Raw genomic sequence first — 11,968 nt, forward strand, 5'->3', positions numbered from 1 at the left:
TGATTGCACTATTTCCATTCGGTTTTCAAAAGTAAAACAAGATCTTATTCTATAAAGAGCACCCAGTTTAATTTTAACCTTCTTAGCTAGGTCAAGAACATGTGATTTAAATGACAGCCTATCATCTAGCCAGATACCTAGGTATTTATAGCAAGGAACTTGCTCAATATTAGTCCCAGAACGGGTGCATATCCTATGGGTGGAGGGGACATTATTTCTACCATTGGAGAAAATCATGAATTTAGTCTTAGACTCATTCAGCATCAATTTGAGGGACTTTAGGGAATCCTGTACACAATCAAAAGCATGTTGAAGGTTTGAAACTGCTTGATCTATAGAGGGCGCTGAGGCATACAAAATTGTATCATCGGCATAAAAATGGACTTTGCAATGTTCTAGATGGTCACAGATATTATTAATGTAAAGTGAGAACAATACCGGGCCTAAAATAGAGCCCTGAGGGACACCAGAATGAATTACTAGGGCCTCAGATGTAAGGCCTGCAACATCTATACATTGTGTTCTACCCGTGAAGTAGTTTTTGAACCATCTGAGGGAGACATTATCAAATCCCAGGGAGTTCAGTTTGCCAAAAAGTATCTCATGGTTTACTGTATCAAAAGCTTTCGACAGGTCAATAAATAAAGCGGCACAACATTGTTTCTTGTCTACAGCAGAGGCTATGTCATTTACCACATGAGGGATTCTAGAATGGTATCCATGGTTACAGACAACTCTTAACTCACACCCCACAACAGAATGCTAATACCAAAATTTACAAACTTCCGGTCGACTCCCATACTACTATTTTTTATTTATTGTTTTACTCCCATACTACTATTATATTGTTAATGACAAGAAGTGACGTTTTCCTGACAGCGAAGATTATTGGTTCCGTTCAAAGCGAAGTAATGACGCGCCTTTCTTACAGGAAGTGCGCGAATGTTATTGTTGGTGAGACCATGGGCAACTTAATGTAGGGCAGTGGACTATCTCAGTGTTTAACGGTAGGCAAAACTGCAATAGATATGCGGGGCCATGCTGTATGTTCTGGAGTTTGGAGAAACTCTTCAGTTGATGTTCACAAAGTTCCTTTTAAGTTCCCTTGTCTTAGCTAACCTTAGGTAGCTGGTAGTTTGAATTAGCTTGCCAGCTAACGTTACCCTAGCTGTTTTGCTAGCTATATAGCTAGCTAGCGATAGTTTACTTGTTTTGTGAAGCATGCTACAAGAGGATGAATTGAAATAAAAAAAACTGAAATAAACTAAAATAAACAAATCATTCTGCAAGGATATTGTATGCAGGATGCTAACGTTAGCTATGGGTAAATAAAGTAGGCGAATGCCTATTAATTCATTCGTATGGTAAACGTTACAGTCTGATTATCCAACTCTTAGTTAGTGTCTTTATTTTCAAAATGAACTGGAAAAGTTTAGACTCTGTTGCCATACCATTTGCTCTCTTAGATAGTTGCATGATGTACATTTTGCAAATGAGATAACGTTATGTGTCATTCAGCAGAACTGTCCTCATGATGAACTTCGAGGGACTGGATCCTGGATTGGGCGATTACTCGTCCGGGTTACATGGTAGCCTCGAACCAGGTCTAGAACCCTCTCTAGATCCAAGGATGGACCCTTCGCTGTTACAAGGTGTGGAGCTAGACCAAGATGGCCTCGCGGTGCCAGGGGCTGACTCGGTGCATCTTCTGGAGGGGATGTTTTCGGAGCTACATAGCGTCGCTGCGGAAGTTGGTATTCCCGTCACAGCGACACACTTCGATGTACAGGAGGAGCTCCTCTGGATGGGAAACCACCGGGTAAGGGATAACTTTGTTCAGCTTGCCCCTTGCGTTATTAGGCCCTGCTGTCTCCGATGTGTCCAATCATATTCCTAAAAGTATGTTTGTCTCACAAAGGCAAAGTTCCTCCACTGCTTACTAGAGCAGTTCAAATTCTGATGTTCTGCCTTGTATCACTAGATTGCACACCCACTTTATTGCACAAATGAAATGATTAGTTAAGGAAACCAGGTCACTGAAGATAAACTTGTATTGACCTTCCTTTTTTCTGACATAGTGATTTTCTTTTCTGTAGGGTCATGCCAGTTCCTTCTTTGGTCCTACCATGGGCCGGTACTCTTCATACCAGGCGCATCTAACTGATGAGGTCCGTCAAATCCAGAGCATGGAGACAGGCGTGTTGTTCCTTACCAAGAGCAACCTCAAGTGCCATACTCGTGGGGGACTTGTCATGTTTGACTACCCGTGAGTTATACTTGATGATAAATTGTCATTTTATTGTTGTTGCAATTGCTTCATGGGAACAAATAATACATTTGACAAAAGTCGAGCTTGAGACATCTGTCTGTGATGTGTGATGTAGAATGGAGGAGGGAGCTGACATGCACAGTTTGCTGTTGACTGACAACAACACATTGCTCATGGGTGGACTTCAGAACTATGTGACAGAGGTTGACCTCAGCACTGTGCAAGAGACCCAGAAGGTGAGGACAGTTGTGTATAATGTGTATATGTTCTCCAATATACAGCTGGACCTCGTCATTGCTCAAACTTTATTGCTTTTGATTGTATGGAATGTCTGCAACCATTTGTGCAACATGTATTGTGGTCTAAATGTGATTAATGTGTCTTTCAGTACATTGGCAGACAAAAGTTGAGTCATTCACACATATATTTTCAATGATTTTTTTGTTGCTCCTGTCTGAATTTTTTTTGTCTTTGCTTACTTAGTTTGATGTGGAAGCTCCCGGAGTAGCCATCATTAGGCAGTCCAACCGTTTCTTCTTCTGTGGAACCACATCTGGCAAGGTGAGATATTATTAATATGTCACTCAATGATCGGTTGCTTGATTTTAGAGCATGTTTTTATCATTTTATGTTATACATACGTCACTCCCTCTACGCCCCATTCTACCCCTCTCCCTGCCTCATACTTCTTGCATCAACATGCAGATGTCCCTACGTGACCTTCGCACCTTCAAGATGGAGCACGAGTTTGATGCCTACTCGGGCAGTCTGTCCGACTTCGACGTGCATGGCAACCTGCTGGCGGCGTGTGGCTTTTCCAGTCGGGGGCTGAATGGCCTGGCCTGTGACCGCTTCCTCATGGTGTTCGACCTGCGCATGATGCGTGCCATCACGCCGCTCCAGGTGCACGTGGACCCGCTCTTCCTGCGCTTCATTCCCACGTACACCGCCCGTCTGCTCATCACCTCTCAGAGTGGTGCGCTCCTTACACTCCCTCTCCATACAGTTCTGTCTGATTTGTGGCACTTAGTTGGCTTAGGTTGACATTTTTGTTGGGTATTGATGTTTTGGATACTAGAGTCTACAGGGATTCTTTGGATAGATTTTGCATAGATTTTTCTGGATATTGTTACCATTGCTTATTTACAATCTATGTGAGCATCTGGAACTGGACTGAAAAATGTGTCACAGTACACGACTGTACAAACTTCCTGTCTATTTATGCAGCGGTAATTAAAAAGACTCTGTTATCGATAAATAACATATCACTAAATAGCTACCCATATGTAGTCTTCAGATGATGAGGTGAAATCATTATCCAATCGTATTGTGCCTGAAATAGTGATTCTTTGTACAGCCTAATGTGTCTTCTCTCTCATTTCCCTTCCTGAAGGCCAGTGTCAGTTCTGTGAGCCCACCGGCTTGGCTAGTCTGGCCGACATCTTCCACATCAACACAGGGGGCCAGCTGCTCATGAGCTTCGACGTGTCCTCCAACAAGCAGGCGCTGTCCTTTGGAGACTCGGGTGGCGGCGTGCACCTGTGGTCCAGCACGCCGGAGGTGTCCTTCAACGGGTACTCCCGTGAGACAGACTTTGCCCTGCCCTGCCAGGTGGACTCTCTTCCTCAGCTGGACTGGGGGCATGACCTGATGCCGCTCTCGCTCATCCCCACCCCACTGACCACCGAGCCCCTGATCTCTGACTGGTCCTCCACACTGGCGACTCCTAGCCCTAGGTGCGTGTGCAAAGCTGCCAAATCCTTTCTTTATTGCTTAACAAGTACAGATATAGCTTTTAGGGTTTAATGGTGTGTCTTTTCGGGTATTATTAGTGCTATTAGTAGTCTGCCTCTATTTCTTTACTTATCCGTATTCATGTTTTATATATTCAAAAGACTTGTGTTAGTGCCCCTTAGTAGATGTGTGTAGACAGGGTATTGTTTGTGAAAATGCATCTTATTTTAACCTTCAGTGTTTCATGTGAACATGAACGTGGAAACAGTTGGATGACTTGTGTTGTAGATTAAGGTTGCCACCTGCTGATGGTAGTGAAGTATTGCAAGGGTAGTTGACCTCATTGTTCTCTTTTTTTTTTTTTTATCCACAGACGTGCACCCCCTGTAGATGCAGAAATTCTGCGCACCATGAAAACAGTGGGCTTCATTGGCTACGCCCCCAATCCTCGCACACGCCCCCGAAATCAGGTAAGTGGTGAACCGTCTCTATGAAATATATATCCAATCTGGTGATCAGCATTACCTATTTGTGCACCGCAAGTGTAACTGACTGAAGCTTTGTGCCTTCAAACAGGTTCCCTACAAGATCAAAGAGATCGAGCAGGAGTACGATAGTTACAACCAAGAACCAGAGTCCCCCATTGGTCGAGATGAAGAGCCACACTTATACATGGTCCCAAAGAAATATCGCAAGGTGTCAATGCTCTGACCTGAAATATAAAGTGACCTTACTGTCTCCTGCACTTTCATTAGTAGTTCTCTGATTACATGTATTTGGTGTTTATGTCTAGGTCACTATTAAATACTCCAAACTTGGACTTGAGGACTTCGACTTCAAGCATTACAACAGGACACTCTTCGCTGGTCTGGAGCCTCATATTCCCAATGCATACTGCAACAGCATGATCCAGGTATAGTGGAATAGATTGCAATATGATATAATATGGATGAACTGTCAGATGTTTCTGGCATCGATAAACTGTAATTAGTAAGTTATTTCTGCTAAGATCTGTACTTCAGTTGTTCAGTTTAAGTACCCTACGTTTTGCCTCTTTGGGAAGTGCATTGTTAGTAATTTTACTAAAACGAATTAATAATACAATGTTACCAAATTAAAACAAATTCAGATATTCTTGGATGTTTTCGACCATAGTCCCACATTATCTGTTTTATTTTCACATTCATGAAATAACTTAGTTGTCTTTTAAATCAATTGTTTTTCAAAGTAAAGAGAACATTCTAAGTAGAGAGAGACAAATTTCATCATGACTACTCTAATACTCTAATACTAATACAAGAATGTATTATTAAAAAGTAACTGTTGTACTTTTGTCCATCATATGCTGTGACCACTGAAGGTGCTGTACTTCCTGGAGCCAATCCGGTGCCTGGTGCAGAATCACCTGTGTCAGAAGGAGTTCTGCCTGGCCTGTGAACTTGGATTCCTTTTCCACATGCTGGACCTGTCTAGAGGAGACCCCTGTCAGGTTGGTCAGCACAGCCACAGGGTCATGTAGGACTCCAGTGCTTATTTTTCATTGATAGCATTATGGCAAACAATATGTGGCAGTTGATGCATTTGTGGCAGCACACAGCGCTGTGAGCAGTGCAGAGGTGTAATGCATGCAGCAGTACAGGCCTGTCATTGATAGTCTTGTGATGCTTCTGATTGGGAAGAGGCCCACTGAATTCACTTGACGTAATGATGATGCCTCCAGTAAGTGAACGTATATAGGCTCTATGCTTCCCCAGATTCCCCTTCCACAGTCTGTGTGCTCACCTTTCCTTCCCTGGCCTGCTCTCTCCTCTTCCTGCATTTTCTTCTATCCATCATTTAGGCCAGTAACTTTTTGCGTGCTTTCCGCACCATTCCCGAGGCGTCTGCTTTGGGCCTGATCCTGGCCGACTCGGACGAGCAGACAGGCAAGGCCAGACTGGGCCGCCTCGTCCAGAGCTGGAACCGCTTCATCCTCACCCAGCTTCACCAGGAGACCCAGGAGCAGGAGGGGCCACAGGCCTACCGGGGGTCCACCAGCAGGTGACGGGGCCCTCAAGCCAGATAGCACACTTACAGAACTGCAGCTGTTAGAAGGGTTTATGGGTTATTTCTAATATTGTGTACAAGCAGAAAGAAACCGGGGCGCTTCACATTTTCGCCACACCAAGCGTAGCCTCGCCAGTGTTGTAATGTTGTTGTTGTTTTGTTTTTAAAGCTGTCTTTCTGTTGTGTCCCTGTGACAGTGCCCAGGGCTCATCGGCAGAGTCTGTGATTGGCCGTCTGTTTGGCTGTGAGGTGGAGAACAGCAGCCTGTGCCGCTGTGGGAAGGAGACCGTACGCTCCTCGCTGACGCTGCTCTTTACCTTGCACTACCCCGAACAGAACTCCACTGGTCAGTTCCTGGACCCGCACTCGCTATTATTTTTATTATTTTATTATTATATTCAGCAGGGTTAGCCCAAAGACTTGGTCCACGCTAGTTGCCTCGCTGCAGCTCACTCATGCTGCAGCAGTGGACATGTTTTACACTACGGACATGTTTTGCACTACAGAGTTTGACTTACACTTCCTTATTTTAAAATGGACTTAATTAATCTGAGCAATTCTTGGACTGATGTTTCTTACCAGTCCCTTCATGTTTCCATTTCTTGTAACAATATTTGTAGCCTACAATAATATTGTAATAACTTAAATTGTTCCTGTTTTTTCCTCAGAGAAAGCCTCCAAAGAGCATGAATTTACGGAGATTCTGAAGAAGAGCATCTGTCTGGAGCAGAGTACGCAGGCCTGGTGTGAGAACTGTGAGAAGTACCAACCTACAGTAAGAGCCCCCCCCCCCCCCACACACACACACACACACACACACAGCACACCAGAGGTCCAACAGCTTTCTGTCTTGTCTGTCCTCAGGTGCAGACGCGTAACATCCGTTGCCTGCCCGATGTGCTGGTCATCAACTGCGAGGTGAACAGTGTGAAGGAGGTGGAGTTCTGGAAGACGCAGGCAGAGGTGAGATGCTGATGTTTGTGTCGCTGGTGCTGTGGTCAGGGCTTCAACCTCACAGGCAATCATCTGAGCAGTCCTACCATCTGTCTTAGCTATTCTTTTTTTTTTATATATATATATAAATGTCCCCACGATTTCTTCATGTTATATAGAGAGGCATATCACCCCTCTTTTCAAAATGACAGATAATATTGCCCTATTCAATCTGAAAAGATTCTTCTGCAGCCCACGTGTATGAAGTAGTTTCTGTCAACAAACAGCTCACTAGGTCAGTTCTCCAATAAGTAGGTTTTTCAAAGAGCCTCACTCAGTTCTAAGATTGGGACCAAATCTCTTTGTGCCGCAGTATGCTTATAACAAAGCTGTGAAGAAAGAAGCTGCAGAACCACCGAAGCCGAAGCCTGAACCTCTCCCACCAACAGAATGGTGCTTAGAGTAAGTAAAAGTAATGCTAAATGAAATGCTAATACCCGACTCCCATATTTACCAAGACCAACACCATCGTGTGAATATAATGATGGTTGTTGACATTTAAAACGTCCTGATGGTATGAATGGCCACGTAAACATGGCGTGCGTTGTGTAGTCATCCAGTGTGCTTGGCTCTGTGTAGGAACGAGCAGCCCAACATGGAAGGCCTGACCTTTGCCACCAAGGCGGAGGACCTGAAGCATGTGTGGATCCCGCTCAGCATGAAGATGTCCATCAGCAAGAGCCAGGGTCTGGAGGTCAGCAGCTGGCCCGAGGGAGAGGAGGTGAGTCCTGGGGCAGCCACGGCATGGCCGCTACCTGCCTCCTTAAAAATAACCTGCCGAGATGGTGAAGCCAAGTACACTGCCTCTTAATATAATACATTGTACCTAAATGTTTTTTGGCTCTCCAGGCAGATATCCTTTGAGGCTTTCATCCTTCTAGGATGTCTGTTCTCATCATTGACTCATCACTGACTCAGCATTAACTCAACAGCTGCTGTGTATATTGTAATCGTGGCTAGCACGGTTTTCGACAGTGCCGTGTGTTACAATGGATGGCAACATTTGTAACTTACTGTGCTTTCGAAAGAAACTGAGGAGCTATTCTGTTGGCTAATTTGTAGCTAAGCCAAGCAGAGGAGGATGAGGGGGCTGCTGTGTATGATCTGGTGGTGACACTCTCGCACTTGCTGGACGCCCGCACCGGTGGCAACCTGGTGGCCCATATCAAAGTAGGGGAGACCTACCACCAGAGGAAGGAGGTGAGTGTGGCGCATGGGTATCTGAGGCATCAAGGGGCTTTTTAAGGTCGGTTCCAAAAGATTGACCACATTTGTTTGTACTCAGGGTGTGACGCACCAGCAGTGGTACCTGTTCAACGACTTCCTGATCGAACCCATCGACAAGGTGAATCAAATACAGCTCCAGCAACTGCAAATATTCATTAGACCCGCTTTTCCCAGAAGGGACATCTCAACAAGAATCTCAGACATCTAAGACCCTTGTGTCCTTTTGTCTCGGCAGACTGAAGCCGCCCAGTTTGATGTGAACTGGAAGATACCAGCTATTCTCTACTACGCCAAGAGGGACTACCACTCGAAATATGACCTGCGCAGTAAGAGCCTCATTTACTTGCTCTCCCACCCTGGTCTACTTTTGCTCCTGTGTTATGAAGTGTGTCTGAGGTTTTTTATTATTATTATTATTATTATTATTATTTTCTAGTTAAAAATCCCATTGAGGCCAGTGTGCTTCTGACCGAGGCCTCTCTGGCACGTAAGCAGAGGAAGAGTCATGCTACCTTCATCCCCCTCATGGTCAGCGAGATGCCCCAGACGTCGGATCTGGTGGGACTGGACGCTGAGTTTGTCACACTCAATCAGGTATGGATGTGACGTGTTCAGCTTGGAGGTACCAAGATAGATCAGTAAATACCTCACTGGCTGTTATACATTGATACATAAGTCATTGTAAATGTCAGCAGAAGGATATTCTAACATAACAATGAGTGTACGCAGCCCAAATCGAGTAAAATGATGTATGGAACTGTAATGTAAAATCTACTATACTGAAGTTGTTCCCTGAGGCTTTTGACTTGAGATGTAGCTCTAAGCGAGTGCTTGTTCTTCTCATGGTTGGACAATGGTAGGAGGAGGCAGAGCTACGCAGTGACGGCACTAAATCCACCATCAAGCCTAGCCAGATGTCTGTGGCTCGTATCACCTGCGTCAGGGGACAGGGGCCCAACGAGGGAGTGCCCTTCATAGATGACTATATCTCCACCCAAGAGCAGGTAACTCCTTTAGAGCACTGTACTGGTAAAGGTTGCTGGTAAGCTATGAACACGGTAGCATAGCAAGTATTTATGTAATAATCCTGATAATATTGCATTTTTTCACAAATTAATTTCTTGTTATTCCTAATGGTTTCTCTGGATCATTTTATACCTGTAGGTTGTTGACTACCTGACTCAGTACTCTGGAATCAAGCCTGGTGATCTTGATGCAAAGATCTCCTCCAAGCACTTAACTACCCTCAAGTCCACTTACCTCAAGCTGCGCTTCCTCATTGACACAGGGGCTCGGTTTGTGGGCCATGGCTTACAAAAGGACTTCCGTGTGATTAACTTATTGGTATGTGTGACGGACCGAGCCTCAGTTGCCGTCAAAAATGTGGGTTTGGCCCGAAAGCTCAGAGACAGAGTGAGGGTTTAACAATATATGTTTATTTATGCTTCCAATATCCTGGAGAACTGCTAAGCCTCTGAATTAGCAGAGGTCAAAAAGCAACAGTCTCCACATACATCCTCTATGCAGAGGACAACATTCAGCAGTCTAAAAACATAACAGAACCTGCTAAGCCTCTATATGGGTAGAGGACAAAAATCAGCAGTTGAATACGGTCTACATAGGAACACATACCTGACAAGACTAACCAAACCAGACAGAGCAATGAACACATATACCTGGCGGCCAGCACCATTTCTAAACACAGGGGTAGACACAACAAAACAAACAATACACAATGACAAGACAGACCCTCAAACATAAACATAGTATTCCTCAGTGTTTTAAACAACAAAAAAATAACTAGGTAATAAAATAAGCACTTTCTAAGTATATAAAAACACTTTATCAAAGTGGTCTGGCCCAGACCATTCCAGGTGTCCCTCCTGCCAGCCTAGGCAATATTAGCAGAGTAATTAGCAAGGACCCAAGGTAATCAGTTGTATGAGTGTTTGGGTGCGCTAGTGGTTGCAAACATGGGGCCGGAGTGTACAGTTCATGTGCGGTCGCACCACGACCGTCACAGTATGTCACATCCAGACTTCATGTTCATAGTGATTGATTATTAAATAAAAATAAATCTGCATCAGTTGTAGTCATTTTACAAAATACTGTCCATTGTATTTTGCTTTTACATTGTTACTTTTACTTTTTATAGCAGGGTTACTCGTTATATTGAAAATGCAAAATTGAACATCAGTCTGGAAAATATCCTGGTATGTGTTCAGAACAGTTTGTTTCTTTGACAGTCATGTAATTAGCTGTTTTATGGCCTTTGGTTTTAGGTGCCAAAAGACCAGGTTGTCGACACTGTGTACCTCTTCCACATGCCGCGCAAGAGAATGATCTCTTTGCGTTTCCTTGCCTGGTACTTTCTGGGTTAGTATTTAATACTCTTTTCAGAAATATGTGTGTTAGTCTATGTATTGTGTATTGTTTTACCTGCACAGTCCTATTAAACTATCTATCCTAGTCCCAGTCCTACTAATATTGTACTGTTCATGTGTTTCACACCTCTAGCCTGTTCTGATCCCTGCAAAAATGACTCTTTTTTTAAATTTTTTATTTATTTAGATCTGAATATTCAGGGTGAAACACACGACAGTATTGAAGATGCCCGCACAGCCCTGGCACTCTACAGGAAGTACTTGGAGTTGAGCCGAGGGGGCAATGATGATGTCCGGAAAGTTCTAAAGGGACTGTATGAAAAGGGACGCAAGCAGGATTGGAAAGTTCCCGAAGCAGACCCCACAGATGGTCAAGGTAGCCCAAAAAGTACGAAGCTGACAGGCAGCAAGGGATGTTTGTCAGGGCTTTGAAGGTGGTCTGTGTTTGTCCGTTTGTCTGGCATGTGCTGCTGGATGTAATTGTCTGTCTGCTTGTGTCCCCAGGGTCATCAGTGTATCCCTCAGTGATGGAGCTGTAAATAATGTCCGACCAAGACTCGTATCTCAATGGACCTTTGATAGAGAAATGTACATTGTGGATTCATATTTGCATTTTTCAAATGATTTTTGCTTTTTTCTTCAACTTTGAAATGCCATCAAAGCTCCAGAACACTGGATGTGTGAAAGACTGAATGATGCATTATACTAACCATTATGGAAGAGCTGTCTGGTCAATCTCACAGCAAATTACCAACGTCATTTTTTATTATCGTATCAGATGTCTCTGAGAGAACATGGCAGCTCTGATTGTACTAAGGTCCGGCAAACCTGAAGAGGAACACAGAAGTATCATGGCCTCGCACTGGATGCAACAATTTTTTTATGCACCTCTTTGCTTTGGCATTTGTTAATGTGATTTATTTTTTTTGTATTGCATTGGTTATTAAAGAACTTTCAAACTCCTCTTTTCATCAATGTTCAATATCAACTTATATATCATTAATAAATATATATATACAGTATATATAATATTATATTAAATGTCAACAATCAAAATTGAGAAAACTGAGGAATAGTAAAATCCCAGGGAACCCCTTTTACATATATTTAATGCAACATGTCGTTTTTTGCTATCCTAAATAAATGTTTCGGTTACCATAATGTTATAACTCCAAGTGATTAAAAAAGTACTAGAGCTTTAAAAAAAGGCATAGAAGGTTAAATGCATTCATTTAAAATTCAAGAAATTACATAAGCTTAAAACAGCCAATGAAAGATACATAGACTGAACACTACTGTTTCAAAATACTGTCTT

General features: G+C 43.4%; 1 protein-coding gene across 3 annotated transcripts; it reads left to right on the forward strand.

Moving 5' to 3' along the window:
- Nucleotides 1-796: 796 nt before the first annotated feature.
- On the forward strand, nt 797-11,616 carry pan2 (poly(A) specific ribonuclease subunit PAN2). 3 transcript variants are annotated; one of them, XM_031565852.2, is made up of 26 exons: nt 797-1,007; nt 1,519-1,819; nt 2,097-2,266; nt 2,385-2,505; nt 2,753-2,830; nt 2,975-3,245; nt 3,663-4,005; nt 4,377-4,473; nt 4,580-4,699; nt 4,797-4,916; nt 5,364-5,492; nt 5,844-6,043; nt 6,247-6,395; nt 6,718-6,824; nt 6,914-7,012; nt 7,356-7,444; nt 7,622-7,763; nt 8,105-8,242; nt 8,328-8,387; nt 8,505-8,595; nt 8,706-8,863; nt 9,130-9,273; nt 9,434-9,613; nt 10,552-10,645; nt 10,841-11,041; nt 11,158-11,616. In XM_031565852.2, the coding sequence occupies exons 2-26, from the start codon at nt 1,532-1,534 to the stop codon at nt 11,190-11,192; spliced, it is 3,624 nt and encodes a 1,207-aa protein (XP_031421712.1). In that variant the 5' UTR covers nt 797-1,007; nt 1,519-1,531; the 3' UTR covers nt 11,193-11,616. The 3 variants fall into 3 exon arrangements, with proteins under 3 accessions (XP_031421712.1, XP_012686447.2, XP_031421713.1); XM_012830993.3 differs by having other exon boundaries at nt 878-1,007; nt 1,522-1,819; XM_031565853.2 differs by having other exon boundaries at nt 879-1,007; nt 1,522-1,819; nt 10,841-11,029.
- Nucleotides 11,617-11,968: the final 352 nt, after the last annotated feature.

Source organism: Clupea harengus, chromosome 4, assembly GCF_900700415.2.
Source record: "Clupea harengus chromosome 4, Ch_v2.0.2, whole genome shotgun sequence".
NCBI lineage: Eukaryota > Metazoa > Chordata > Actinopteri > Clupeiformes > Clupeidae > Clupea > Clupea harengus.